Source organism: Salminus brasiliensis, chromosome 20, assembly GCF_030463535.1.
Source record: "Salminus brasiliensis chromosome 20, fSalBra1.hap2, whole genome shotgun sequence".
Lineage (NCBI taxonomy): Eukaryota > Metazoa > Chordata > Actinopteri > Characiformes > Bryconidae > Salminus > Salminus brasiliensis.
Genome location: NC_132897.1, coordinates 31,987,305 through 32,013,351, shown reverse-complemented (window position 1 = coordinate 32,013,351; position 26,047 = coordinate 31,987,305). Strand labels below are relative to the sequence as shown.

The 26,047-nt window shown below is 45.5% G+C and overlaps 1 protein-coding gene across 10 annotated transcripts in view; it reads right to left on the bottom strand.

Annotated features, from left to right (window-relative positions):
* Positions 1–26,047, bottom strand: part of trpm3 (transient receptor potential cation channel, subfamily M, member 3) — a 175,203-nt gene that overhangs the window by 43,339 nt on the left and 105,817 nt on the right. For 9 of the 10 annotated variants that reach the window (XM_072665005.1, XM_072664998.1, XM_072664996.1 and 6 more), the window contains exons 7-8: positions 17,934–18,108; positions 15,442–15,565 (exon numbers count right to left, since the gene is read on the bottom strand). In XM_072665005.1, the coding sequence (XP_072521106.1) occupies positions 15,442–15,565; positions 17,934–18,108 (299 nt within the window). Of the gene's footprint in view, positions 1–15,441; positions 15,566–17,929; positions 18,109–26,047 lie in introns of those variants that run through there. The other variant, XM_072665004.1, reaches the window with a different exon arrangement.

The following is a 26,047-nucleotide window of genomic DNA, read 5'->3' as shown; positions in this document are numbered from 1 at the left end:
GTGTAAATTATGTGTGATCATTCAACTCTCAGAAGAGAGACTGGCCGGGAATAATTACTTATGAGACCGTCATTGAGGACCCTCAGTGAACGAAGCTGACCCATCGGACTCATGTGGGTGTGGGTGTGGGCGTGTGTTTGCTTGTTTTTACACATTTTCTGGATATCATGTAGGAAAGCCCCAGGGCCGGAAATTACACTCTAAAAAAGGGTTCTTTAAGGGTTCTGTAGCCCAGGAACCGGTGCTATTTAGAACCACGACAACTTTAAAAACTACACAGTCTCCTTGTGGGAGCATGACCACCCCTGGTTTGGAATGAACTCAGCCCATCAGATCAGCTCCACTTTCCATATAGGAGCACTGTGAAGTTCTACAATTCCAGACTGTATCCGTCTGTTTCTCTGCAGATTTTGTTATTCGCCTGCGTTCACCCTGTTCTTCAATGGTCAGGACCCCACAGGACTGACCACCACAGAGCAGGTAGCATTTAGGCGGTGGGTCATTCTCAGCACTGCAGGGACACTGACATGGTGGCGATGTGGTCCTTAGGGTGAAAGGAGGCTAACAACGTATGCAGAGTACTCCGATATGGTAAGTGGAGATGATCTAATGGTTTATTAGAAGTTATTCTGAAGAATGCTGAGGTGGTCCTTCTTCTTCATTATACTTCTATCCACTTTGTGCAGTGTACCAGTTCCTCTGGTAGCAAAACAGCCCTAGAGCATGATGCTTCTACTCTCTGGCTGCTGGCTACGTGCTCTACGAGTGAGCAGCAGGTAAGCAATCTCCCCAGCTATGGTGCTGCATTGGGGCCGTCCATCCGTGCCGGCACCCGGATGCTAAATTCTGCAGCAAAGTGGAGTGACAACAGGCTCGGAAGGTTAGGGGCGACAGGGGGCAGCCACTCTTAAAGTCAAGCCCCGATCTTAAGAGAGGGTGGAGCCATGTTAGCCGCGTGACTGGTCAGGGTTATGCTGACGCAAACCTGACCCTCTTTTAGGACAGCCCATTTCACAAGAAAGGAGAGCAATACTGGTGAAATACAGCAGACATTTATTAGACTTTGGGAAGCTCTTCATTAGACATACTTTGTACATTGACACTGGGGGCCCTGAGGAGCCAGATTCACTTCATTCACATTCAGATGTAGGTCCCCAGGGGCTTTAAAAAGCTAAATGCCATCAAAATTGCCTTATTAGGAATCTAACCGACAGTAACAGCACTATAGAATATATGGGACATATTCTATGCGTGACCACACTTCCTTACATAGCATAAAAACTAGTCCACTGTGTGTCCCGAGTCCAGAGAGCACTGACCTTTTGGAAGATTTCTCTCCATGTCGCAGATTAAGCCTCGGCCTCTGCTGCCCACTCATCATCATAATTACATTTGTGCAGGGGTGTGTGCGTGTACGCATGTGTGCGGATCTATGTGTGCGTAGGATCCTCCACTCATTAGCCCTTCGCCTCTTCAACCTTTCCCTCGCGATTAATGTCACATTATCTGACTTTTAGCTCCATAAATACTCAACGCGCCGCCCCTAATCACAGGGAAATTAACATCGCCGCCTTGCTAATCTCGGCGGGGAGCGGCCGCGGACACGGGCGCAGGAACAATGTCTCTCCCGGATTCAAAAAACTCCCGACCTGCGGGACGCGGCTGAATTAATGAGACCACACCGTGCTCCAACAGATAACAAAAATGCCGCAGATCCAAGTTGTGTTGGACCTCTCCGAGGACGTAATTTATCACAGGTGAGTGGAGGCCTGGGCTTGTTTGTGAGACAGGTCTCATCTTTTGAGGTTGATAACGCAGTCACGGCTTATGCGTACCGCCAAAGACAGAAATCAAACCTTAGGCCGGCGGCTAACGGCACATATTTAATATAGCGAGTAATTTCCACGCTTACAGTTGTGGTCAGAGGTTAACATACATTCACCATGGTCATAAATGTCATGGCAACACTGGGCTTATAAAGGTTTCTTGGAGTGCACAGAATTCGTTTTTCTGAAAAACTTTGGGACTCTTGGAGGACTTGGAGGACTGGAGGACTGTTTTTATACAGTGTAAGGACTTGTGGTCATATATTTGAGTTTGTCCCATATATTTTTTGGGGGGTGTCACTGTCAATTAGATTCCTCCTATGGAATCTTACATAAGACTAAAATGACTATACGTGGTCTCAACACACAAAATCCCAACAGTGAAGTATGGGGGTGGCTGTGCCAACTGTTAAGCATGATGGTGGTAGCGTCATACTCAGGGGCTGTTTTGCTGCTGGTAGACTGCTGCTACCTACACAGAAGAAGGAAGTAATAATGGTCTGCTTGCTGCTGATACAAGTCCATTTATTGGATCTTATCACGCTATACCACCTTGCAACACCGTAATAACCACAACAACCGGTGGGGAGCGGCCGCGGTCACATCCCTAACTCCCTTTGAACCCCTCTAGCCCACGCCTCGCCACAACCTGCTTGACTTAGATATGGTCTTGCTTGTCTTCTGTAGTGCAGCGGTCACTGTTTATTCACTTGTTACGAGACAGCAGGTTTGATTATTAAACCAGAGAAGCAGCTGCTTTTACGAACCCATTTACACTTCATAAGCAGTGTTAATGCAACATGCGTACTTATTTAACGCTGGGTTGCTTTGCTGACAGCTGTGAACACCCGAGAACACACAGAGAAGCTACAGTGGTACAGTGTGATGTGTGTGTGTGTGTGTATGTGGGGGGCAGGGAGGACTGTGCGAATGTGGGTGTGTTGGTGCAGATGAACCGCCTAATATGATTGTCATTTAGTTCACTGTAAGTCAGGAGCAGGGATCAGTGGGTTACACAGAGAGAGAGTGTGAGAGAGAGAGAGAGAGAAAGAGAGAGAGCAACATTTATCTTAATTTATCAGCATGTTAAGTTTCTCTCCCTTCACTACAGCACACACACACAATTTGTCCCCAGCAACCACAGTTCATATCCTATAGATTCATCTCCTCATTTCTACTCTTCTTTTATCCAACCATCTGTCCATTCATCCATACACCACATACCCATCTAACCTTCCATACATAAAATGATGATTTATTAATGATTCAATCCATTCATCTATGCATACATACATCTACAAGCCATCTAGCCATTCCACCCACCCCCAACCAAACGTCCATTCATATACCTATAAATCCATTACCCATTCATGGGTCTATCCATCCATCCATCCATCCATCCAATTAACATTCCATAAACCCGTCCAGCCATATAATACACCATTGTGCATCAAACCATTCCATCCATCCACTTATTATTTCATCTTTCCATCTGTCCATCCATGCATCCATCTCATCATCTGTGTATTGTTTCCACCCATTAATGCATCCATCCACATGTTCATCCATCCATCTTTCCATGTGTCCAATCCAATCCTTACGTCTATGCTTATCTAGTTATTCATCACATACACATCCATCCCTCCGTCTATCCATCCATCCAAATTTCCATCCAAATCTATCCATACACTGATCAATCCATCCATTCATTCATCCATCACCCATCCATCTATGTAAACGTACATCTAGTACATCCATCCTCCATACCCACTGTCCACCCATCAATCCTTCCATCCATCTTTCCTTCATTAACCGACCCTTTAACTGTGTTTTTATTAAACATTCATGCCTCATCAATCAGTCCCTCACCTCAGCATCTCTTTCATTTTTTACTCTCTCTGGTGAGGCCCGCTCTCCCAGAGGGCCTGTTCAAGTCACTAGAGGTCACTGACTATTAATCTGTGAGGTCAGGAGTCAACAGCAACCTGATGAATATGGTGAGCCAGATTTAGGGAACAGAAATCCTTCCAACAGATGACATTTTAAAACAAACATAAAAAAAATAAAAAACAAACAAAAAACTAAAACAAATGGAAGACGGCGACACAACCGCGTTTCAATCAGCCCGAGCAGCCAGCAGGCCTGGCTTAACGAGTGTAATCGATTGCGTTTACGGTCAAGACACGTCTAAAAGAAAAGCACCACAACCGCCACGTGCATCTCAGTAACTCTTGATCAATAATAGATTATTGCTAATCAATAATGCATATGGCTGATCAATAATGCATGAGTGCGAAGGCACAAACCATCTGTGCTATTTTTAGCTCTGCAGTTAATCCTTGGTGGACTGCAGTGTGTGGACTGCATTCGCAGCGGCACAAACACACCATCAGCTCATTCTTCTCAAAGATTCTCCAGAGTGACTGATGGTGGATTACGCAACCGCCTTGATGATTATACACACACACACACACACACACACACAAAGCGTGCTCCAGTGGAGACGGGACATATGGGACAGTGTTGGAGAGGATGTGTTTGTTTGTGTGTGTGTGTGTGTGGGATGGTTGGCACAGATATTGCAGCTATAAGCTAATGCTCTGGAACAGTAGTATAAGCCACCACCATTATAGACATGAACAAAGGAGCGTGGACGCTAGCAGGAACGCTTATTATTAAGTGGACAGTTCCGGTTCTAAAATCTGATTGGCTGAGCCACGTTTATAAAGCCACTGTAAATGACTCCTATGACTGCTCACATAAGTTCTTAACTTATCAAGAAACTTGTGCTGTTCTTGATAGCAATATTGGTCCATTGCATTTGCTATGCTAACCTAACCGTCAGATTTCTGGACCCGGGAGCCCTTGCTCTGAGAGTTCAGTACGTTTGGTCAAGCGTTTTTTTTTTTCGAACCCAGGAGCGGTCCAGATAACCCATCTCTGGGATGGGATTTGCTTCTAGTGGACTCTGGTACGGTCTGCTGCAGGTGTGGAAGCTATCAGCTCCTGATGTCCGCTTACTAAGGGACAATGCATGCAGGAAAGTGATGTTGAAATTTATGTGGAGCCCCACCCCCATACGAGCCTAGAATTGGTCCTGGCTGCGGACTTGTGTATTCAGCACAAGTGTTCGGTAGTAACAGATTGCAGGCAAAAGGGTATGCCCTGCATGACCAATCTCTGGTTCTCCTGAAACCGAGCTGGTCAACCAGCACGACCAGCATCACCACCACTAAGCTTGGTGATGCAGGTAATGCTGGTGATCCAGCTTAATGAAAAAATACAAATGGAACATACTATATGGAGCAGATTAATCAGTTAGCTTACCAGCATTGGGTATGTTTTCCGCTAGATGACCAGCCTTTCAACCACCCTGACCAGCAAGAACCAGCTTTGACCATCTGAAACCAGCTACCAGCAATAGCTGGTTTTGGGCTGGATTTTTTAGCAAGGCAGACAGATCACTATAAGTAGAACTGCAGGACTTAAAACCATAATATATGACATGGAACATATATTAGCATGGAAAACTGTACCACCATGTTGTAGTTTGCCTGGAGTGTACAGCACTGGTGTCACTACTCTGACATCAGGGACCTAGCAGTCCCTAGCTGTAGCATCGAGTTGACCCAACTTTATGTTCTAGCTCCGGAAGCATCCTCTGAGTTATTCACCTTGATACGTATTAAACATTAAAGGCGGTCAAAAGGGAGGAGGAACAAGACGCAAGTAAGTAAGTAAGCAAGCCTTCACTCTGTGCTGCTTATGTATGTATGCACAGGCTCAAAAGGAGCATTGTTGACTGAGCACTGTTGTCAGAGGGAGACGGCGAGCGAGAGGGGGCTGCAAACTGTGTAAGACCTCCCATATTAAAGTCTCTGATGAGTGCATAAGCTTTGGCAGCATTACTCCTTCATGTGCCTCCTCTTTCTCTAAGAGAGAGAGAGAGAGAGAGAGGGAGCGAGAGAGCAAAAGAGAGAGATCGAAAGCGAAAAGAGAGAGAGTGTGAGTTAGCGAGGACTCCCCTCCCTTCCTGTCAGTTTGATAAATAGAATCATCGCTCCCTCGCTGTGCGATTCTTGGGCTTCCACGGAGAGGCAGATTGAGAGCAGAATGAGTTTGGAAATAAGAGCAGGGAGCAGAGCCGATCCTAATGTCCTTTTGTTTCGCAGCTTATTTCGGTTGTCTCACACACACACCGAACAGAATGAATATTCATCACAATTAGGACCGCGAATGACAGCGCTGAGGCCACGTTAAGAACATTCCGCCTAAATACTCTGGAACGCAACACGCGAGGACTGGCGTCTCTGATTCCGCATCCGTGTTTGCGAGTCCTTTTGTTGTAGGCCTCCACCATTTCATACAATAGCGAGAGATACCAATGTGGGGGCTTACACGTGCCTCCTTCCCAAGCACGTGGAGAGCTCTTTGTCGACCTGCTGCTCACGTGATCCCGTAAGGCATGCCTGGAGGACAATTCCAACCTCTCGACTGGATCTTCATGACCTGGGACAAGGTTTCCAATCTCATTCCACCTCTTAGCATGCCTAGACCTAGTCCTTGGCGGCTAATATGAGGTGCATTCAGGGCCGTAATGGTTTCAAAAGATAGACAAAGTTTGGAAACCCTGCGAACATGGACAACGAAGGAGTAATCCTTCTACCCTTTCCATGCAAGCCTCGGGTACTTTCAAAACACAAGCCTTTAGGGCACAGAAGGAAGCGCTATCCCCTTTGAGACCCCAACTGCTTTCCAGCCACATCAAAACAAACCGCAGGGATTGAGCGGTTCCCCTATTCATTATCCTGAGTCACTCCACACATATGCAAAACCCCCACTAACAACAACTGACATGTTACTCTGCAAAAGATCAAAGCAGGGAGGCTCGTGACTTGTGTGACTGATAGCGCAGAGGCATTATGGAAGCTGTACATGCCTTTCACGCTTATCCTAAAGCTCTGGAGAGCCTCCTACACACACACACACACTGCATGACATCAAACATCCAAAAGCTGGGAGACTACCCAGAGAGGAGGCTCTGAACATGGAAGTCCTTTAGCTGCGCTTGTTGAAAACACATCTGTGTGTCTATCCAAGTGTTCAGTCAAGGGGATTGTATTGTCGAGCCCTGGCTTCCATGAGAAACCTCTACATGCCTTGGGCGTCTGTCTTCTTTTGTTCTTTCTAGATTTGTTTACGTCCAGGATATTTTCAACATACCAAACTATGAACAGACCTTTATGGCTTGGCTTTTAAGTACTGCTTATACCATAACAGGCCAAAGCTGTACTTCACGTGTTACTGACTAGAAGGCACCTTTGACCTAGGACACCTTCCGTGGATAATGTGCTTCAGTACTACATCAAAACAAATTAGCAAAATGGATCGGGTGACTGGTGACTGGTGCTGTGATGCATTCTAATTGCCCTTCTCATCAACATGTGATTTCAGACAAGCATCATAGGTAATGTGGGGAAGCCAGATAAAAGCTTATCACTGGATTTTAGAGTCCTGACTGCTACAAAAACGATAAACCTTGAGATGTTGGTGGGTTTTGTGCATCACATATGCAAATACTTGCCTTGTACTTCAGTTATTTGCCACATACACTATACGGACAAATGTATTGGGACACAGTGACTAGGCTAGCTGTGTGTGTATCTGCACATCTGTGTCAGCACTGGGTGCAACTTAAAGTAGCTGAATGCATTCATTGGACATTTGGGCATATAGTGTAGCTGCACAGGTTCCGTGGTGCACCAGTCTCAGCACAACAATGCCAGTGCCATGGTAGTTCATGGTAAGTTCTACTGGTACGAGGGTTCTAGGCCTATAGGTGTTGCTGGGGTTTTATACAAATTGGGGTTAAGAGTGGGTCCTCCACCCATAAATATGAAACCAGATTGTACTCCATTTTAAGGGAAGTGCCTGGTGAGTTTACTGAGTGTCTGAATGCCTTTGTGAACAGGTCAGGAACAGGTCTACTGTGGATAGTCTGCTGGTGTTTTTGGGTTTATTGGTCTATGGACAGTTATTGGTCTGCAGGCTTGAAGGTGAGGATGGACAGGCATAATCATACATCTTCAAAGCCGAAGCCCTTGTCAACACTGTAATTTACCAGATCATTCCAAGGACACTGTGCTGCATCTGAGATATTGTGGATATAACAAACAGGAAAATCTTTGGGGACTTTAACTGAATTTTATAGAATATTCAGAAAATATGGATTTTTTAAAATAACCTTATCGGGACATCCCTGATAATGCACATTGTCAGGTGTTTTAGAAGTGGGGGAAGTTGCTGAGCCAAGTTCACACAAGCAGGTCGAAGATTAATCTCCAGTTGAATTGGGAATTTTGTAACAGGGAGAATTTGCCAAGTCTGTTGGACCTAGTCCAGAAGCACACAGTAGACTAAAGACAAATTTGGATGATAGTGTCTCTCTAATATTCGGCACTATGGCTCAGACATTGTGGGCGGGTTTAGGCGATTCGCAGATTTGTTAGTGACAGCATCCACAGCCCCGACCAACCAATGTTACGTATAGACTTGACTGTCAGAGTGACAGAAACCGATCAAGAGTCTGACTGACAAACAATCAAACCACCAACTGCAAAAATTAGGGTTTAAAGGGAGTGGCTAAAAAAAACAACATGTAACCATCACTACATCGATTTGGAAACATGCCATATTCACCTACACTGGCCTTAAAACAGCCTGAAAAGCCCGTTCTGATGAAGTATCTCGAAGGTGGACAGAGCTTTCGAAAATCTACAAGTACTTATTTAGAGGCAGGTGGTTAGAAATGTCATTTCTCCGGTAGCAGGGGAATGCAAATCTTGTTTGCGAAACTCATTGTCCTATGCAAAAGTTTGGACATCCTTGGCCAAATGACATTTTGTTGACGGTTGTAATTGAGAAGCAGTAAACTTAGCCCCCTAGCTAATCAAACACTCTTCTTTGCAGAAGGTCAGTGCAAATGGAAACACCACAACACTACCAAATATGATAGAAGGTCACAGTTGAGGTTTCCACCTTATGACTCTTTTGTGAGGATGATGTTTGTGCGAGCAACGCTGCACAGTGGAACCACCCTCTAGATCTAGGTAAGCTTTCATGCAGGTTCTTGGTAGTCATATGGGGGTTCTGATATGTCTTACCAGCATTATCACTTCCACAGCTTCCCTGTACTGCTGTTTTTTAATAACTGTCCACACTGTAGATGCTAGATGAAATTTCCTTTGTGATCTTTTTATATCCTTTCCCTGCCTTGCTAACAGTTGCTAAGGCGTTTTGGTACGTGTGAAAGCTGTTTTCAGGTCCAGGACGTTTCAGTGTTTGTATTCAAGGAAAAAAAAGCAAGAAAGTGATGAAGCTAGGTCTTACAATGTTACAAAAATACTCAGAAAAGTGGGTGTGGGACAAGTGGGAAACGCCTTAAAAGGAGTCCAGGAGTGTTTGAGGAGCTTGGATTTAGCTGTAATTCCTAACTACAATAGGGGACAAGTCAATCTGACACAATACAGGGCAGCCAGTCAGAACTAAGGTGATTTACATCAGTCTTAAAGGCACAGAAACCCAAATAACCTATTTAAATAAAAGAACAAACAGAGGTTGGGAAATGGTCACGGCAAATTGAGCTGTGATTGCTTTCGGCACGCTGACCCATGTAAACGTTATATGTGGACCACCCTAGCAGGCTCCCATGTCTATGTGGGGTCAGGAATGGGACCAGGAGGGGTTAATCTGGGCCCAATCTGGGTTGGATCCTGCACATGGGGCCTAGATGGGTAGGCTGTAACGATGGGGCCCATTTGGGAAGCCCAACTGGGTCCCAGTAACAATGTACGTACACACCCACTCAGAGTTCACCGCCACCTGGAACCCACTTAGCCCTCACTCCACCCAATTGAGCCCCACATGAGCACGCTGGAAGGTAATGTCCCCTTGAATACTGTGAACAGGGGTTTTCAGAAGAGACCTGTAAGTGTTTCAGGAAAACGAACCCTGCTCTAGTTGTGTTATTCTAATATTTTTCCCGGCGCATTGACGTTGGGATCGTATTGGAGTCGCTGCTCATCTTTAAGTGGCCCTCCAATCAAAAATTAAACACCAGAGCATTTAGCTTAAGTGGAGCCAGCTTGAACCCTTTCCCATCTGCTTGTTGCCTGTAGGGGAGGCTGGTGCTACACGTGGTGTGATAAGTGTGTGTGTGTGTGTGTGTGTGTGTGTGTGAGTGTATATGACGATTGTGAAACGGCAGTGGTGGTATAAGGAGTTTGGTAAGCCCACTGCAAGTGGGGTGTGTGAGATGACTGTAAAACGGCAATGGCAAGATAAAAAGTTCACATTAAGGAGGTGTGTGTGTGTGTGTGTGTGTGTGTGAGTGTGGAGTGTGATGGCAGCAGTGCTAAAAGCTTAAATAAGCCCAGTTAGAGCATGCTGAGTGTGTGTGTGTGTGTGTGCGAGAGATGTCAGTGGTGCTATAAAATCCTTGGCAAGCTGACTGCACATGTGCCGCTTTCACATCTGCCAACACATCAGTCACCCCACACTCACCCTACACAGCGCCTTCATCAATCCCTTTAAAGGCCTGCGTGAGTGTGTGCTGCAGGAACAGCTCTCAGTGTGTGTGTGTGTGTGTGTGTGTGTGGAGTGGTACGGCAGTATTACAGATTCTAGGCTATACTTTTTGGACAGTTTGTTAATTGGCGTGTGTGGAAGCAGGAAATACACACTGCTAGTACACAGTGTACAGCAAACACACACACACACACACACACACACACACTCATTTAGAGCATGTAAATGTACAGAACTGTGACCTGAAACAACCATGTATTCAGTAATAACCGGTTAGTTCACTAATTCAGTAATAACGGCAGCAAAATAAACAACATATTTGTTATATTGTACATTCAATAACTGCAAGGATAGCCAAGTAATTAATGTCAGTCTGTCTTTCTATATTATTTACTGTACACTTCTGTTTAATGTGGTTTAGTTTTTTGGTTTGGTTTTGGTATTTGACAAGCATACACTGTTGAAAAATAGTCAATTTAAGTAAATTGACCTAAAACCCATCCAATACATTTGGCTAGTAGAGCTGTGTAGGTTGCCAAAACAACTGCACTGACCATCTTATAAAAAACATTATAGGCAGCTTTTTGCAAAAAATCCCCCAAATATATATTATTAGTATTATACAATCTAAACTTTAAACTTTTAAACTTTGACTTATTTTAGATTTCTTCTCTTTCATATTTCAGATTAACAGTTTGAAATGAAATGTGTATTTCAGATTTTATTTTAGAGTTTTTATCTTTTACATTACAATTTGTTTTACATTTTACATTAACATTACTATTTTACTATTACTTTTTTCATTACAAGTAGTATCCCCAAATATTTGGACAGTGTATATTTAATATTGATTTTTTTTTTTTAAGGATTGATACCTGATAAAGCTGTTTTACTGGGGTTGGGGATAGGGCTGTTTCTGAACAATCACGGGCCCTAAAAGACATTCTACTTGGGGTTTACCACCCCCCCCCCCCTTACACACACAATAATATGATTTTGTTTGGAAGAATGATTAATTCATTTCAGTGCTGAGGTAAACACAGTAAACCAGTCATCAACATTATACCTAATAAATTGTCTAGGAATAAAATAAAAAAGAGAAGAGCATTTGAAAAGCAAAAAATAAAATGAGTGAGATTGCAGCTCACAAGTTTCTGTGATATAGGTGTTGGCTGCTAAGGTGTTGCTAGGTCGATGTCAAACATTTACTCAAAAGATATTTAGTGAAAATGCTCATCCAATAAGTCTGGCTAATAGAGCTGTGTCCACAAACCTTTGACCAAAATGTAGGGTGCCAAACCCTTTGCTTAAAATATACTTAGGGCGAAAGCTCATTCAATTTGTCTGACTAATAGAGTGGTGTCCACAATCTTTTGTCTAAAATGTAGGGTGCCAAAACCTTTGCTGAAAGGATATTTAGGGGAAAAAGCTCACTGAATACGCCTAGGTAATAGAGCTGTGTCCACAAACTTTTGTCTAAAATGTTGGGTGCCAAAACCTATGCTCACAAGCTTAACCAATACATCTGGCAAATAGAGCTGTGTCCACAAACTTTTAGCCAGCCAGACAGACAGACAGAAGCTTTGGAGACTGTAGTAACGCAGTTCTATTGGAAAAGAGAGAGAGAGGATGTGATTGAATAAGTAGTCCAATATCTACATTGGTTGAATGTGTCAAATAGAGTGTGTGATATGCCTAAAGATGTCCAAAACCTCTTGAATTCCCAATGTGAGTGTGTGTGTGAACAAACAGGAGAATCTGGAATCAATATGAAGAGGGAGAGCGGTTGAAGGAGGAAGTGTGAAAAGGAGAGAGAGCTCGGGAGCGCAGGGTAATGACTAGAGAGAGGCAGAGCAGCGAGTGGGTGAAAGAGTGTGAACGTGTTTGACGGAGAGAAAAGTTGACATGAACAGACAGTGTGGTTCCCTGAGGAGATCAGCTTCACGTGGCATTTATCGGCGATGAAGTGGACAGGGCACCTCAGCCTCGCTAATGATTCTGTGACAGGACACACACAGGGACACTTACGCAGCACTGCTGTTTAGGCTTATTATGCAGTCTTTACGCTGCCTTACACTGAAAATAGCGACGCCAGTAAGTGAAATCATCACTTCCTGAGATAAACACCCCATAACCCGCTGGGCTGAACCTGTTGGGTCACTCACTACGTAATAGCAACAAACCTACCAATGGGTCACTCACTATGTAATAGCGACAACCCAGCCAATGGGTCACTCACTATGTAATAGCGACAACCCAGCCAATGGGTCACTCACTATGTAATAGCGACAACCCAGCCAATGGGTCACTCACTATGCAATAGCGACAACCCAGCCAATGGGTCACTCACTATGCAATAGCGACAACCCAGCCAATGGGTCACTCACTATGTAATAGCGACAACCCAGCCAATGGGTCACTTACTATGTAATAGCAACAACCCAGCCAATGGGTCACTTACTATGTAATAGCAACAATCCAGCCAATGGGTCACTTACTATGCAATAGCAACAACCCAGCCAATGGGTCACTCACTATGTAATAGCGACACCCCAGCCAATGGGTCACTCACTATGTAATAGCGACAAACCTACCAATGGGTCACTTACTATGTAATAGCAACAACCCAGCCAATGGGTCACTCACTATGTAATAGCGACAACCCAGCCAATGGGTCACTCACTATGTAATAGCGACAAACCTACCAATGGGTCACTCACTATGCAATAGCAACAAACCTACCAATGGGTCACTCACTATGCAATAGCGACAACCCAGCCAATGGGTCACTCACTATGTAATAGTGACACCCCAGCCAATGGGTCACTTACTATGTAATAGCGACAACCCAGCCAGTGGGTCACTCACTATGTAATAGTGACAACCCAGCTAATGGGTCACTCACTATGTAATAGCAACAACCCAGCCAATGGGTCACTCACTATGCAATAGCGACACCCCAGCCAATGGGTCACTCACTATGCAATAGCGACAACCCAGCCAATGGGTCACTCACTATGCAATAGCGACAACCCAGCCAATGGGTCACTCACTATGTAATAGTGACACCCCAGCCAATGAGTCACTCACTATGTAATAGCGACACCCCAGCCAATGGGTCACTCACTATGTAATAGCGACAAACCTATCAATGGGTCACTCACTATGCAATAGCAACAACCCAGCCAATGGGTCACTCACTATGCAATAGCAACAAACCTACCAATGGGTCACTCACTATGCAATAGCGACAACCCAGCCAATGGGTCACTTACTATGTAATAGCGACACCCCAGCCAATGGGTCACTCACTATGTAATAGCGACAAACCTACCAATGGGTCACTTACTATGTAATAGCAACAACCCAGCCAATGGGTCACTCACTATGCAATAGCGACAACCCAGCCAATGGGTCACTCACTATGTAATAGCGACAACCCAGCCAATGGGTCACTCACTATGTAATAGCAACAACCCAGCCAATGGGTCACTCACTATGTAATAGCGACAAACCTATCAATGGGTCACTCACTATGCAATAGCAACAAACCTACCAATGGGTCACTCACTATGCAATAGCGACACCCCAGCCAATGGGTCACTCACTATGCAATAGTGACAATCCAGCCAATGGGTCACTCACTATGTAATAGCGACAATCCAGCCAATGGATCACTTACTATGCAATAGCAACAAACCTACCAATGGGTCACTCACTATGTAATAGTGACAACCCAGCCAATGGGTCACTCACTATGCAATAGCAACAAACCTACCAATGGGTCACTCACTATGTAATAGTGACAACCCAGCCAATGGGTCACTCACTATGTAATAGTGACAACCCAGCCAATGGGTCACTCACTATGTAATAGCAACAACCCAGCCAATGGGTCACTCACTATGCAATAGCGACAATCCAGCCAATGGGTCACTCACTATGTAATAGTGACAATCCAGCCAATGGGTCACTCACTATGTAATAGTGACAACCCAGCCAATGGGTCACTCACTATGCAATAGCAACAACCCAGCCAATGGGTCACTCACTATGTAATAGCGACACCCCAGCCAATGGGTCACTCACTATGCAATAGCGACACCCCAGCCAATGGGTCACTCACTATGTAATAGCGACAACCAGGCCAATGGGTCACTCACTATGCAAAAGCGACAACCAGGCCAATGGGTCACTCACTATGTAATAGCGACAACCCAGCCAATGGGTCACTCACTATGTAATAGCGACACCCCAGCCAATGGGTCACTTACTATGTAATAGCAACAACCCAGCCAATGGGTCACTCACTATGTAATAGCGACAACCCAGCCAATGGGTCACTCACTATGTAATAGCAACAACCCAGCCAATGGGTCACTCACTATGTAATAGCAACAACCCAGCCAGTGGGTCACTTACTATGCAATAGCGACAACCCAGCCAATGGGTCACTCACTATGTAATAGCAACAACCCAGCCAATGGGTCACTCACTATGCAATAGCAACAAACCTACCAATGGGTCACTCACTATGCAATAGCGACAACCCAGCCAATGGGTCACTCACTATGCAATAGCAACAACCCAGCCAATGGGTCACTCACTATGCAATAGCGACAACCCAGCCAACAAGTTCTCCCTGCTATTCAGGGTTGGGCTGGAGCACACAGAGCCTAGACTTAAGCTCAAATGGCTTAAAGGCTTGCAAGTCTTCTAGGCTAGATGAGAATAACGGAGTGGGACTCTTCCAGGGATGTAGTGATGGTCACTTCTCCTCGCTGGCATGGATATTAATTATTAAGAACGTTCACATTTCAATTAATTAGTCTGCAGAAGTTCAATAATTAACTGGCTGTTTGCACTGGGGACTGTGTTGAAGACCGCACCGCTGGGAACGAGGAAAGTGTGTACACTGAGAGACGTGTGTAGCAGAAGCTCACACAGCGTGGCTGTGTTTACCCCTGTTTACTGGTGTTTACCAGTGTTTGCTGGAGTTGCGCTTGTTGTTTACTGTGTCAGGACTCACCAGCTCCTTCTTCTTCATGCACTCCATCAGGATGATGAAGAGGTGCTGGGCCTGAGTGCGGCTGTACGTGAACGTCTTCTGAATGGTGACCAGCAGCTGATCTCGCAAAGACTCGTTAATCAGCCTGCAGGGGAGAGAGTGAGGGCGAGAGAGAGAGAGAGAGAGAGAGAGAGTGTAATTAGTGAAAGGCAGTAATAGTTTGGGAAGAGGTAGAGGTAGAGAGGGAGAAGTAGAATAAGTGAAAGAGAGATGAAGTAAGGGCATAAGAGAGACAAAGAGTGGGGAAAAAGAGGAGAGGGTGAGAGTGAGAGGTGGAGGTACAAAGAGAGAGGAGCGAGAGAGGTAGAGAGGGGAAAAGAGAAGGTGAGAGAGAGGTAGAAGTAGAGAGAGAGGGGTGAGAGAGGTAGAGGGGGATAAGAGAAGGTGAGAGAGAGGTAGACGTAGAGAGAGAGGAGCGAGAGAGGTAGAAGGGGGATAAGAGAAGGTGAGAGAGGTAGGTGTAGAGAGAGAGGAGCGAGAGAGGTAGAGGGGGGATAAGAGAAGGTGAGAGAGGCAGACATAGAGAGAGAGGAGCGAGAGAGGTAGAGGGGAATAAGAGAAGGTGAGAGAGAGGTAGAAGCAGAGAGAGAGTGGGGTGAGAGAGGTAGAGGAAGAATAAGAGAAGGTGAGAGAGAGGTAGAAGTAGAGAGAGAGGGGTGAGAGAGGTAGAGGGGGGATAAGAGAAGGTGAGAGAGAGGTAGAAGTAGAGAGAGAGGGGTGAGAGAGGTAGAGGGGGGATAAGAGAAGGTGAGAGAGAGGTAGAAGTAGAGAGAGGGGGTGAGAGAGGTAGAGGGGGGATAAGAGAAGGTGAGAGAGAGGTAGAAGCAGAGAGAGAGTGGGGTGAGAGAGGTAGAGGAAGAATAAGAGAAGGTGAGAGAGAGGTAGAAGTAGAGAGAGAGGGGTGAGAGAGGTAGAGGGGGGATAAGAGAAGGTGAGAGAGAGGTAGAAGTAGAGAGAGGGGTGAGAGAGGTAGAGGGGGAATAAGAGAAGGTGAGAGAGAGGTAGAAGCAGAGAGAGAGGGGTGAGAGAGGTAGAGGGGGGATAAGAGAAGGTGAGAGAGAGGTAGAAGCAGAGAGAGAGGGGTGAGAGAGGTAGAGGGGGGATAAGAGAAGGTGAGAGAGAGGTAGAAGTAGAGAGAGGGGGTGAGAGAGGTAGAGGGGGGATAAGAGAAGGTGAGAGAGAGGTAGAAGCAGAGAGAGAGAGGGGTAAGAGAGGTAGAGAGGGGATAAGAGAAGGTGAGAGAGAGGTAGAAGTAGAGAGAGGGGGTGAGAGAGGTAGAGGGGGGATAAGAGAAGGTGAGAGAGAGGTAGAAGCAGAGAGAGAGAGGGGTGAGAGAGGTAGAGGGGGGATAAGAGAAGGTGAGAGAGAGGTAGAAGTAGAGAGAGGGGGTGAGAGAGGTAGAGGGGGGATAAGAGAAGTTGAGAGAGAGGTAGAAGCAGAGAGAGAGAGGGGTAAGAGAGGTAGAGAGGGGATAAGAGAAGGTAGAAGTAGAGAGAGACAGAGAGAGTGGAGAGAAAGGGGAGAGGGTTTGAGGTAGAGGTAGAAAGAGAGAGAGTGGGGGAGAAAGAGAGGTAGAAGTTTAGAGATGAAAGGAAAATGTTGAAGAAGAGTAAGGGAGGAATAATATGGAGCGTCAGAAGGGATGGAAGGAGGGAAATTAGGATATGGGAGTGAGTGAGAGAGTGTAGGGAAAATCCGATATAAAGATTTAAAGGAGGAGGAGAGCGTCCAGAAGCCAGATCAGATCAAGTCAGGAGAAGAAGACAGGACGAGCAGAAGAATGATAGAAAGAGTGTACGACAGTAACAGAGGCAGATAGGTCGGAACGATGAAGATAAAAAGAGAGCGAGAGAGAAAGCAATTAGAGACCTGGAAGCGGAGTTGCTTAAAAACATGGCAGCAGTCTGAAGAAGAGCGATCTCCTTTAATTAACGCTCAGACAAACACAGTGTTCTGTATGTAGGCTAATAGAAAACACTGAGCTCATCTGCAGACACAGACACTTGCAAACCTCACCAAGTTCTTACTCCAAAAGTATAAAGGACTGCGGGTGAGGCCATTACTCAGCTCCTTCTCCACATACTCATTTATTCACCTTCTACTGCAAACCAACTGGGTCACGATTTAGGACAAAGTTTAGCTGGCTTGCATCTTGCTGCTTGGCCACAGTATTAGAAACACCTGCCTCATGTTTTCTCTCCCTGGCCACTTTATTAGAAACCGCAACCACTTTATAAGAAACACCTACCCTGTACTTTCACTAACTGGCCAAATTATAAGAAACATTTAACTTGTGCTTCCACTCGCTGGCCAATTTAGCGGAATCACCTGGCTTTAATTTTGGTTGCACACTAGATGATATACGTACGTCCCGCCGTCATCACCTATGTGGGCTGTGTCTCTCTTAGACCCTGACCTGGTGGTTCACAGGCTGCTCTCTTTGTGCCACCTACCCTCCCTCCTCCGAGTACTTGTGGCCAAATGCCAGGATGTCCGAGGCTCGCCCACTGCCATCACACACCACTACGGGCACGGGGGGCGTGTCGCGCAGGTACTCCAGCACGATGGAAATCACGTTCGGGCCACCCTCCACGATCAGAGCCACCACAGGGACGCCCTGGCCAATTCCTGGAAGAGATAGAGAGAGAGATAGAGAGAGAGAGAGAGAGAGAGAGAGAGAGAGAAAGAGAGAGATTCAGTGAAGACAGTAAAAAGACAGTAATGGTCGGAGAAGCGCCAGGAGGCTGCATTGGATAGAGAGAAATTCAGTGATGCCAAAATAATGATTTTCTCACTTTCAAGCCAGAAAAAGCTTTGAGGACTGATCTGACAGACCTGGAGAGTCCTAGAAAGAGAGAGCGCACCAGCAGTAACAACCTGTCGTACATTTCGGAGGAAAGGAGTGAAGTGACTCTGCCAGCAGCAGCAGATTTGTGGTGGCGCCATCACAGCTTGACAACCAGCTAGGCAACTAAATAACTGCCTCCTCTTCTCTTGTGCTCAGTAACTTCGTTAGCCACGCTGGTCATCCATTTGCACTTGTGTCATTTGCTTTGGCTGTGATGTCATTTGCAAGGCATGTGCTGTAAAAGGTCAATGAAATAGACTGTGAGAGTGGCAGGGAGAGAGGTAGACAGACACAGCCAGAGAGAGAGTCTATGTGGACCATTTGCCCACACAGGAGAACATGACCTGATGCAGCCAAAATGTGACCTGACGCACCCACAGTGTTCAACCTCAACACTCAGCACCCCTCTATTTACTAAGGCAGTAGCAAAACGCAAACTGTGGACAGGAATGCCCTCTAACTACACCACTAATCCCTCTAACATAACCACTGACGTTCCTCATGGAAACACACGATTTAAAACACACTCAGACCTGCACCACAGAATCTCCAGACTTTACTTGGACTCGCATCCCAGAAACTTAAGACTCCATACAGACGTATATCCCAGAAACTCACAAATATCCACACCCAAACTCAACACTCGCCACCTACACCCCAGATCAGAGTTGAACTTGCTCCCTGACTTGGATTTGACTCAGACGTGCACCCCAGAACCTGTACAATACAGACCCCCTATCCCAGAAACTCAACAAGAAGGCTCAAGACTTGGCTCAGACTCGGCCCCCAGAAACTCAAGACTCAACAAGGACTTGTCCCCCCGACCAAACTTGGACTTGCACCCCAGAAACTCAAGACTTGACTCAGGCTTGCCCACAGTGTGAACATCTCTGATCTTCCCTAAATGAATATGCATTAATGAGAGGTATACATACATGCTGTATTACACATGGCCCATTACCATGGGGAGCTTAGGCTTGCCCGTCAGTTCTGTACATAACATGCATGGTTTTGCAGACGGAATGTGTCCTATTTGTGCCTGACACCAGTGCAAAAGCAAGGCCAGAGAAAGAGAGAGAGAGAGAGAGAGATATAAAAAGGCCTTGATCCTGTCTGACCCCCAGATTCTGACACCATGGATGGATGACTTCCCTCTACAATGCTGTTCTGTCTGGCCTTTGGTAACTCTGCTACTCATGTCAAGGGTAACTACATGCCCACACAAGCCCTCGGTTCCTCAGCAGCCCCCTGAGCCTGGTGGAAACAAAAGCCATGTGCCCAGAGATCTGCTCTGGACAGCAGAGGGGGTCTGCGGTCATTCATCAGCCACGATTAGCAGTGATTGCGGCATAATTAACAGGTGGTGCATGAAGCAGCTGGGAAAGCGGAAGAGGGACCAGGCCCATCGGATATTTGGCAGGTTCACGGTACCCTCTCTCTCTCCTCCCATGTAATAAGCCCACTTCCACACTCTAGCATTGTGACTGCAGTTCAAACGATGATACCGCTCCAACGGCATGAATTATTCAGGAGGACAGAGAGCACTCCAACAGGAAAGAGAAGGAGTTGGACAGAGAGGGCGAGAGGGGAGGGGGACAAGAAGAGAAAGGGGGAGGTAAAGTGGCAGGGAGACAGAAAGAGGAAGAGACAGATGGAGATGTAGGAAGAAAGACAGAGGGACAGACACAGGCAAATAGGCATAGATAGAAAGGTAGTAGGAGAGAGAGAGAGAGAGAGAGACAGAGAGAGGGAGGCTGGGAGAAGTGGGCCGTTCCCGAGAGTCCCACATGTGCGATCATTGTGCCTAAAACAGGCACAGTTACATAAAGCAGCACTATTTATAGGCCTCGCTAACTTCAAAGCCTAGTCCTTACGCGACTCATCTGCAAGGGGCGTGCTGCAAGAAGACGAGCGCCTCGCTCAGTTCTTCCAGAGCTTGAAACACTTGAACAATTCTGATGGGACGCAGCCATTCGCGTCAAGCTCAGTTGGGTTCGGACATCACTCCTCAGATATTTTGCCGGGCCTCGAATTTCACTTTTCATGAATTTCTCAAAGCTCGTTGCTCACCCTAATGGATGTTTTCTGCCGTACTGTTTTCCCTATTTTTTTCTCTATTTTCCTCCCTATGTTTTATTACCTGGTATTCTGGAGTCATTCAGGTTGTTGACAAATGAGAATATCCAAACCAAGAGCTTTTGGAATGTTGTCCAAAGGCACACTTATTATAACATAATAAGGGTATACATTTATTTATTTATTTTTTATTATTTAGTTTTGTTCATTTTCTGGTTGGGAGGTCTGCAGAGAATTCTGTATGCAACACCTTTCTATCTTCAGACAGAACACATGATTCAGGCAGACTGTTGCCGGCTACAGTCAGGATAAGGCAGAATTTTGCTGAACTACAGTCAGGACATATAATTTTCTGTTGGGCTACAGTCGGGTTCAGACAGAATTGTGTTGGCCTATAGTCAACAAAATAAGAATAAGAGAATTTTGTTTGGGTTACAGAGAATAATGTTTGTCTATGGTTGGCCTACAGTCAGAATAGGAGAATTTAGTTAGGCCATAGTCAGACAGGATAAAAGAATTAAGATGCCTTTTAGTCGGGATAATAGAATTTTGTTGAGTTTCAGTTGGGATTAGGGAGTTTTGTTGGGCTACAGTTGAATTCAAACACAGTGGTTGGACTGCAGTCGAGTTCAGAGAATGTTGTCAGGTTGAGACTGAATTCTGCCAGGCTACAGACAGAGAGAGAATTTTGTTGGGTCAATAAGATTTGGCCATCATTTCTGAGGCTGCATTCAGGTAGGGATTCTAATCTCTGTGCTTTGGGTGTGCTGGACTAAATCCAGGTTTCAACAATTCTGGCTAATCCTCTTTTTTTTTTCCACTCCTCCTTTATGCACCTTTCAGCTAATTATTTTATGTCCAATCTGGTTTTACATACACAAACATCACATCTCTGACTCTTGTTTCGGATACATTCACTCTCTTTATTTAAAGCCTTGCACAGTAAATGTCTACATTTTTGTATTTGTCCGCTATTATGTCCTTATTTTCAACCTTCATATCTCCCCTTACTCAAGGACAGTTCCTCTGTATGTTGGCCAGTGACAGATAGGCATTAATCTAGGCAAGAGTCACACTCTGCTGTGGTGTTAAGAAGGTGTTATGGCTTTATGGGAACGGGCTAGAATGTGGTCCAGCAGTTTTTAATTTTGCCTGCCAGCTGAGAAATAAACAGAGGACTGTGCTGTGTGTGTGTGTGTGTGTGGGGGGGGGGGGGGGGTTCTTTTATTATTGTCTCAGCTCAACCCATGCTGTTTTTGAGTCCAGCCACCCCTTGGCAAGTCTTAAAGTAACTCTGTAAAGCAGCGCGAGAGCAAACAACTGAAAGCAAACTCAGCCCAGCAAATGAACCCTAATGTGTCGTTCAACGGGAGCAGAGGCAGTTTAGCATCTGGTGGGAAGCCCAGCGGCAGTTTGGCTTCTGCGTCTCTGAACAATATTGTTATTTCCGTGCTGACTCTAAAGCTCTGCTTCTTGCTTCACTGTCTGATTGTCTGGAAAGGCCTTTCGAGAGTAATTCGCTTAATTGTTTGAGACAGCACTGACGAAAATATCACAACCTTAGGGAGAAATGAGCACCCCGGTGGTGCACCAGGTGTGGGAACACAGCATGTGTTTGAGACCTGAATCTATTCGCAAGAACCCTCTCGCACAGTTAGTAACCTTTTGGGTCAGATCACAGGTCTGATCCCAGATGATGCCACAGTCAGGAGAGCATGGCTGGCCTCACTCTCTTTAGATGGGTAGGATGTCCCTTCCTCACACCCCATCACTCAGTGCAACCACCTAGAAACCTCCTGGAGCACTAAAGCAACCACCCGACAATACCCTACAACCATCTGGAACACCATAACAACCATCTAGTCACCCCCCACAACACGCCTAAAACTATTTTAACCACTTCGCAAACCACCTAGAACATCGTATTAACCACCAGAACCTAACCTGAGATGCTACAACAACCACCTACCAGCACCCTAGACACCCCAGACAATACCGCAACCTAGCAACTACCTGAAACACCTTAATGAAATACCATTTCAACCACTTTAATCCCCTAGCACCCAATTAAGAAACCATACTAACTGCTTAGCAACACTGTAGCAACCACATGGAACACCATATTTACCACCCCTAAACAACCTGAGATGCTACAACAACCACCTACCAGCACCCTACACACCACCGACAATCCAGCAACACCCTAACAACCACCCCTACATGGAATACTATTTCAAACACTTAGTAACACCCTAGCAACCACTTAAGAAACCATAGCAACTGCCTAGCAACACCCTAGCAACCATCTGGAATACCATATTTACCACCTAGAAACAGCCTGAGATGCAAAAGCAACCACCTATCAACACAGTAAACACCTGCGAAACAGAAAGCTACCTGAGAACACCAGAAACCTGTATTACCACAGAAACCAAGCAGCAACACCCTTGCAAGCACCTGGAGTAACTCAACAACTATCAAGCAATGTCCTAACAACCAGCAACCACTGGTTTAGGACACTGTCCCAGGAAATGCCACAGAGGTCGTCCTCCACCTTCAAATGAAAGGATTCCCGTATCCTGGAGCTCAGACTCTAGCTGATCTCATTACTCCAGACTTCCATCCACATTCTGCAAGCTCATTATGCCCTGGACCACAAAAGAGTGGGAAGAGGTCACAAGGTGCCGCAAAGTGGCCAGTTAGTTAGCGTTCACACATTAGACATTCCATGCTTCATTTAAAGGGAACCTCTTTGTGGTTTCTCATCCCGAGAGCCAGAAGCTCTAAAAAGATGCTCCTGTAGGGAGTGTGCTGATGAGAAACAGTGAAAGAGGAGCGACAGACTGAGAACAAGTGAAGTGCTTGTCAATAATTAGCTCCGGGCACAGTGATGGTGAGGACGTCAGGGGAGGAACAGCGAGTGAGAGAGTGAGGGAGAAATAAGGAGATCAGTGGCTTCATTAAAAGCAAATCTAATGCTGCAACTCTTGCTCAGTCAATTAGGAGGCAGCATTATTCCGACTGACCTCACAGACACATGGATATATGGGAAATATTGAACAGCCGCCTGGCACCAAGAAGTAATGACTGCAATATACCCTTACAACTTCAGCACGGACAATAACAAGCAGTGCTGGGAAATAATATAAACAAAGCTCATTTCACACTTGGACAGTTACCGGTGCAGATTGGATTGCCTTGTTTTACGGAGAGAAAAACAAGAATCCTTTACAATATTTTTTCTCTCATTTTCCGACGTCGGAATGAGTGTCTACTAAACGCTGCTGTCCAAATGTAAATTTACTTCACTGTGTCTCCACTATTTTATTATAGCTATTACTGCTTGCATCATCACTCACAGTACCGCTGTACCCTCCGATTTACAGCATTCTTTCATTTTCTACAGTTTTCAGGATACCGACACCAATCCAATTCCGGACTGTTGGATCTGATTGTGTCTGGTGTGCGATTTGGTTCGTATACAGCTTTTTGATTGGATGAATGATTTCTACACACTATGTGACAATACTGCACTCATAACACACAACCAATCACATGGGGTGCCACATCAACCACTTGGCAACAACCTAGCAAACATCAGGGATACCACAGCAACCACTAAGCAACCCCATAGCAAGCATGTAATACCACCACAGGAACCTCATACCATCACCATAGCAAACACCTGAGACAACATGGAACACCACCTGGGAGACGACATACCCCCTACCATAAAAACTACCAGCTCGCAACACCTTAGCAACAACTAAAATCATAGCAACCACTGAACACCACCATAGCAACAACCTGGGATCCCATAGCTATCAGCTAGAAAAAACAGTTTTCACACTAGTCACTACATAGCAACAGCTTAGCAACTGCCTAGGAATGGGAACCACGCTGCGCAACCATCCCGTGTTTCCTTCAGGGAATGCACTTTTCCAATTTCCTTGTAATTATTTATTTACTCATTTCAATTATGGAGCAAATTCAACTGCAAAACAGATTTGCTGTGATTGGTGATTCTGTGTATATAAGGCCATGTGCGATTTTCAAAAATGAGCCAAAACAAAGCATAAGCACTTAATGGGTGACTTATGATTATTGGTCACTAGTTTAATGAAGCGAATGATCTTAATGGAGCTCCATAACCGCGTTATAAATGGAGTAAGGGTCCATTACTGTACTCGGAAGCACCTTCTTTAAACCCTGCTATATAATCATGCCATAAACATGTCATAAGACATGCCACATGCTGCCATGAGTTGTCATGACAGATTGTAGTCCCTGTCAATGAGCAGTACAACATCTGCTACGACATGTTTAGGGCATGTTTATATCAGGGTTAGGCTGCAGGTTTCAAATAAAGTCTTTAAAGACCTTGGACCTTTTATGTCAACAGGAAGTATATGCTATGCATATGCTATTAAGTCCCTCTGATGTCACTATTACTTACAGCACATAGAACATAAAGATCCTAACTCACTTGGTTTGGGAAAGCGAGGGAGAGAGAGAGAGAGAGAGAAAGAGAGAGAGAGAAAGAGAGAGAGAGAAAGAGAAAGAGAGAGAAAGAAAGAGGGATAGAAAAGGACCCAGAATGCTAGGCCCGTGTGGCCAGAACCGCACGATACAGCGGGATTATGCTAATATGAAGAGACCCACTGAGGAGATGTTCAAAGGCGGCAGCAGCGGGGAACGATGTCCAGAAATAACCTGTCAAAGCGAAGGAGCAGCAGATGCCTCCATTGCGTGCAGTCCCAGTTAGCTCGCAGAGCGCTAAAGCAGGTTTCTAGGCTAGGAAGGCCGGCAGACTCCTGGCAGCATAGCTAGGCATGGCGTTAGGCGCACTAGAGCGAGTACTAGGAGCCCTGGCGGCCAGGTCAGCTGAATCCAAGCCCTGTGGAAGCAGATGTAGGTCACTGAGGGTTTTTTAACCAGAAGTCTCGAGCGTACACTACTGACTATAAAGATGCCAAAAGGGTTCTTTACACTACAAGCTACACAGCTTCTCCAGAGTTGATTTTAAATCAAGTAAAAAAAATGTTTGCAGTAGTTGTATATAGCTACCCTTATTGTTGGATGCACTGCAACAGGTTCTGAGCAACTACTGAAATGCTTAATGGTTCTTTATAAAACCTTTTTAAATGGTTTTGCATGGCACCAAAAAGGGGCTACACAATCACTATGTCAATCACATGTCAAAAAACCCATACCAATAACACCCAGTGCAGTGCCCCCTGCTGCTTATGGACCTGTGCAGCCACAGACAGCGAATTAGGCAGCGGTCCCAATGTTTTGGCTTGTCAGTGTAAATGCAGTTTGTAAATGGTACGCTTCATAACCAATTCAGCACCACGGACAGCTCCATTGTATTTTAATGGCGTTTTAATGCATTTCGTTCAGACAGCTTGTAGGCATATGACCCCCTCCTGCTCATATCCATAAAATGTTAGTGATGAAATTCGGTGCTCCTTTCACCCCTCCACGTTAAAACCCTGCTTCTTGTTTTTCATTAGAAGTTTAGAAGTTATTAACCTTTGTGGTGACATTAAAAAGCCAATCCGGAATGTCCTTCATAAGAGTCCAGTGAAGCAGAAAGCATAAACAGTGGATCTGTGATTCGTCTCGATACCATCCCAACAG